This window comes from Sebastes fasciatus, chromosome 18 (genome assembly GCF_043250625.1).
Source record: "Sebastes fasciatus isolate fSebFas1 chromosome 18, fSebFas1.pri, whole genome shotgun sequence".
In the NCBI taxonomy this organism is placed as follows: Eukaryota; Metazoa; Chordata; class Actinopteri; order Perciformes; family Sebastidae; genus Sebastes; species Sebastes fasciatus.
In genome coordinates, this window is record NC_133812.1 from 3,945,023 (window position 1) to 3,950,383 (window position 5,361).

Below are 5,361 nucleotides of genomic sequence, written 5' to 3' on the forward strand. Positions count from 1 at the left end.
ATACTATAATTACTCGAGTAACGTCGTTACAAGCAATAATGAGGCATGTGTGACTATTTCAACCTTCTCTCAGCTGCGTCTCCGTCTCGGTGTGAAACGGACTTGAGAGAAAACCGAAAAATAAATATAAAAACATAATTCAAAGCGGTAAAAACCCACAGCATAAATCCAACTGTCCTTCCTGCATTCGTCAGTTTAAACTGTTGTGTGTGTGTGTGTGTGTGTGTGTGTGTGTGTGTGTGGCCTGCTCCGGCCTGTTGGCGATGGTTAGTTATGACTCAACTGTTTTCAACATGGCTGCCGGGTCATAATCTTTCTCAGTTTACAGCTAAATAGTACATTAAACTACTATGTTTCTTGATTCATGTTTCATCAGCGCTGCCTAGTTTGACCGTTTGATCAGAGTTCATAAGTAGTGATTGACAGCTGCGTTAGAGTCTCCTCAGCTCTGATTGGTTGTTTTATCTTTGGGCACGGTGTAATTTTGCAAATACCATTATGAGCACTAAAACAAGGCAGAGGAAACTGATATCAGGTATCACTGAGTACGCCAGACTGAGCCGATCCAATACCATCATTTATTAACCAAGAAAAAAATCAACTTGTTTAACCTGAAATCAATTCTTTGCTGCTCCAAAACAGCAGCCTTCACTGTGCCGTCACCCTGGCTGTGTCATGGATGCCACTGTTTTAGAGCAGCAAAGAAGAACTGATAGCAGGTAGTTTCTCACATGATAATAGCAAACAGCAGTGCAGTGCTAGTGGAGAGTGTAACAGTAACGGTAGTCAGAGCGAGCAAAATGTCTCACAGTGGAAAATCTAACAAGTAAAACGGTGATATGTACAGTACATAAGGGTTCCGCTTTGAGGGGTGGCAGTACCCTAGTAGGGGGTGTGGTTAGCACACAGGCCGTCCACTGAGGAGACAGCAAAGAGAATATGGAATTGTTATTTATTCCTAGCTTCATTTATTTATGTTCTTTGTAACTGACAAACCGAATAATAAAAGAAAGTTCTTTTGCATTCATTCTCTGTATGTATTTGTTCATGTTAAACAAAGGGTTTAACCTGAGCCAGGCCATACAACAAAGATAGTCATCATATCACATCCATACATGGTCAGTAGTAAACAGCTGTTAATAAAAATAATAATAATAACTATAACTATATATTTTTTTATCATGCTGGTATCTGATTGGTACTCGGTATCAGCCGATACCACAAGTTCAGGTATCGGAATTGGTATCAGGAAGGAAAAAATTAGATCTGAACAGCTCTAATTTTTCACAGATTATCTGTCTCATGTGCAACTGTCAGGATATAATGACAGTTTAAGCAAATATGACAAAAAGTTATTTGTTGTAACTGTAACTTTAAGAGATGTCCTGTCCTTTTTATATCAGAAGAGATCATCAAGTTTATCCTCAGTTTGTGAGTAATAAAAATTATTTGATTTTTCATATTCAAGTCCAAAATCCCTTTTAGCATTTTGATAAATATGGGTTTGTCAGCATGATAACAGTGATGGGCATAAGATGATGAAAATACGTGAAAATACTCCAAGTGAAGTTTCTATTGTTAAAAGTCTGAAGCAAACACACTTTAAATGCCAAGTTGTCTTTATTGAAAAGCAGGAAATATGCAGAATAAAGTGATACAGAGCCTTAATATCCAATCATTCATTAACATTGTTGTTGAAAATCAGGAAATAAATGTTTATATTTAAAACGGTTTCATTTCATTGACAGCAAGTTATAATTACCAGTAGTTATACTGTAATATAATTAATCACATTGTTTTGTATAGAAAAAGATAAGAAAACAAATTTAAAGAGGCAATGACCAAAATGATTTAACAATATTGTAGGACTTTGCTTTTCACTTCAGTGAGTGTTGAGAATTCTCAGGCTTGCCACTGATAGAAACACACGTTCTCAATGCTGCCTCCATTGCCTGTGTTGAGATTTTTTTCGATAACCGGGACACCAGTCACCTTGTACGCCTTGATATTAGCTGCGCCGATAAGCAGGGTGATGGCCGTAACGGGATGTTTGACGTGGTCTTTCTTGTACCACAGGTTCACCCGGTTCCCTCCGGTCCCCTCGTTCAGGTTAGCACACACTGGCGTGTATTTTTGCTGCTCAAGGGACTGATACTCTCTATCATTAGTGGAGACATTCAGTTCACTGAGTGCACGCTGGGAGTCGGGGGTCTGACGGTACCAGATGAAGACAAAGTATCCTCCTGCACCCCTGTTAGTATCTTCATCCAGACGGATGAAACCTTTCTTATAGTGGTCGGAATCTGTTTCGTAGGAAACAGTGGCAGTGACATCACAGATGTAGGTTTTCTTCTCTCTCTTCACCCAGGCATGGATCCAGCTCCCTGCAGCCCCGCGGTTCAGATCACAGGCCAGTCTCTCCCAGCCATTCTTAAACTTCAGGGCTTCACCGTCTGCATCTGTAGTGACATCAATGGCCTCTATGGGAGTATTGTACTCTCCGGACCCTCTGAAGTACCAAAGGTAGATGAAGTCACCGTCTGCTCCAGCATTGAGATTTTTATCGATCTTTGTGTACCCTGCATTGATCAATCCAACAGCCATTTCATCGTTGAATGTAACTTGGAGCTTGGTGATTGCTACTGACCCATGTTTGAACCAAATGTAGACGCACTTTCCACCTATACCTTTGTTCAGATCAACATTGATTTTCGTGAAGCCTTGGTTTGCGAACTGTTGCTCATCAGCTTTATCAAGGGACACATTAACCTGTGAGATGTATTTGGCCATCGTGGGTAACTGCATTAAAGAAAGACAAACCATGAGTACACTGAATATGACAAGTTAGCAGCATGACTGTGACTTTTCAGGTGAGCTCCAATATAGAAATTATTATATCAGTTGTTAAATATGGATCACCATAACGATGTCTAAAATAAATTATTTTTCAAATGTGCATGCATGCTGCACTCATTTACACTATTTACACTGAATATAATCATTTAACATCTGAAACAGATAAACACATGTTCCACAGCAAGAACAAAATAAATTCTTAATCACTTACGTGTCTGCTGACAGTGACTGGTAGAGCGGCAGTAAGAAGTCAACTGGTCTGCTGAATTCTGTTGTATCTACCACAAGTCAGCTGCCTTTATATGGATATGTTGAAGGTCATGGGTAATCACTACTTGGGAGGAGTCATATTCCAAAGAATAAAATACCTTACGAAACCAGTTTAAAATCATGATTACTTCCAAGTAAATGTTGTGACTCTCAACCTCTGACTTCCTTGGAAAAGAAGCCCCAAAGCTACCTTGGCCAACGCCTTGTGTGTTTGTTTGTGTCTACCTACTGAGCTCTCTTGAAGAACAATTTTATATCACAAGAAATTATCAATTTAATCTGAAGTTTGTGAGTAATAAAAGTGAAGGATTTGTTCTGTGATTTTTCATTTTCAAGTCCAAAATGTCCCTTTTTAGCATTTTGATAAATATGGAACCTGGTGTGTCAGCATGATGACAGTGATGGGCATAAGATGATGGAAATGAATGAATTTTCTATTGTTTACAGTCTGAAGCAAACACACTTCACATGCCAAGTTGTCTTTAGTTGACTTTGTAGTTTTAAGGTGGACAACACTTCTATAAAAATGTTTTATTGTTGTTTTATCGAATCTGTCTTGAACTTCTCTTTTATCAGCTGGTATGGGTTGCTCACCCTCAAAAACAGAATCAGGTTGCAGGACATAGTCAAAGTGTGCAGCACAATTGCAGGCAGCACCCTTAATGACTTGACTCCCTTGTTCCAAAGTAGGACCTTGAGGAAGGCTCAGTTGGCCCTAGCTGATCCTAGCCATTCCCTGTCCAATGAGTTCAGGTTGCTCCCGTCAGGCCGCAGATACAGTTTGCCTACATGTAGGACCAATAGGCTCAGAAATCCTTTTGTTCCGACCGCCATTGGTTTCCTAAAAAATGCCCTGTAATGTTGTATGTTGTAGGCCTTTTTGTATTTATTGCCTTTAATAGGCTATTTATTGTGTTTATTGTTGTTGTTTGATGGCTGTGTGTAACTGCTGACTGTACAACAAATTGCCCCTAGGGGATAATAAAGTTTTCCTTGACCTTGACCTTATTGAAAAGAAATGTGCAGAATAAAGTGAAACGGAGCCTTAATAGCCAATCATTCATTAGCATTGTTGTTAAAAAACAGCAATTTCAAATGGTTTGATTTCATGTAGCAAGTTTAACAATAGAACCCATATACCATTGATACTTTATGATATTACTTCTGGTCCAGCATTGAGATCTTTAGGGATCTTTGTGTACCCTGCGTTGATCAATCCAACAGCCATGTCATTGTTGAATGTAAATTGGAGCCTGGTGATTGGTTCTGACCCACGTTTGTACCAAATGTAGATGTACTTTCCCCCTACACATTTGTTCAGATCAACATCGATTCTCTTGAAGCCTTGGTGTTGGAGCTTTTGCTCATCAGCTTCATCAAGGGACACATCAACTTGTCGGATGTATTTGGCCATTGTGGGTAACTACATTAACCCTCTGAGACCCACGCGATCCTGACCAACTTTACTGTCTTTCAGAGGCTGTAGCAGGTTCCGTTATCTTTGGGCCAAATTTTGCTGAGGAAAAACTGGCATGGCCATTTTCAAAGCAGCCCCTTAACCTCTGACCTCAAGATATGCGACTGAACGTGTGTTCTATGGGTACCCATGAGACTCCCCTTTACAGACATGCCCACTTTATGACAGCTATGTGCAGATTTGGGCAAAGACCATGCAGTTGTTTTAATGCAGTGTAAATGTGTGATTTTGCCTGTTCTAAAAATGGTGAATTGGAATAATTCCGCATACTGGGATCCCTAAACAGTCTTAGAATTACATAAATTGGGTATCACTATAAAGCTGAGCCAATTGTGGATCTAATGAGCCCAACTGTATTCATGTGTGATGATGTTAGTCCCCATTTCTAAACTTGGCCTTACTGTGTAAAATGACCTGTGGTGACCTCTAGGATAATCACAGCCTCATGAAACATTACAACCACAAACTAGAGACCTAGAGCATTCAGAGGATGGATGGCTTTCCTAGCTAGGTTTACAATAAGGAGGTTTGTGCAGGATTGGTAGGTCATCCAAGATGGGATAGGTATTCTAATAGGCAGCCTTGGCACTCATGAAAGGAGGCAGTTCAGGGTAATCTGTCTGTAGAATATAGAATAGTGAGTGATTCTTCACCTGAGGGGCTGTAATCTAGAAATAGGTCAAGGATTTACAGGATAGTTGGAGTAGGTGAGAACCAGTGTGTGTGTTTGTGAGTGTGATTGAAGACAGAGCTCCGGC

At 40.0% G+C, this 5,361-nt stretch overlaps 1 protein-coding gene across 1 annotated transcript; it reads right to left on the reverse strand.

Annotated features, from left to right (window-relative positions):
- Positions 1 to 1,601: 1,601 nt before the first annotated feature.
- On the reverse strand, positions 1,602 to 3,129 carry LOC141756671 (uncharacterized). The gene is made up of 2 exons (XM_074616609.1): positions 3,068 to 3,129; positions 1,602 to 2,799 (listed from the first exon to the last, which is right to left on the reverse strand). Exon 2 carries the CDS (start codon positions 2,788 to 2,790, stop codon positions 1,903 to 1,905), a length of 888 nt encoding a protein of 295 aa, XP_074472710.1. The 5' UTR covers positions 2,791 to 2,799; positions 3,068 to 3,129; the 3' UTR covers positions 1,602 to 1,902.
- Positions 3,130 to 5,361: the final 2,232 nt, after the last annotated feature.

Excerpts from the sequence above, each read along its gene's own strand:
- LOC141756671 (XM_074616609.1), bottom strand. The coding sequence starts at position 2,790 with ATGGCCAAATACATCTCACAGGTTAATGTGTCCCTTGATAAAGCTGAT.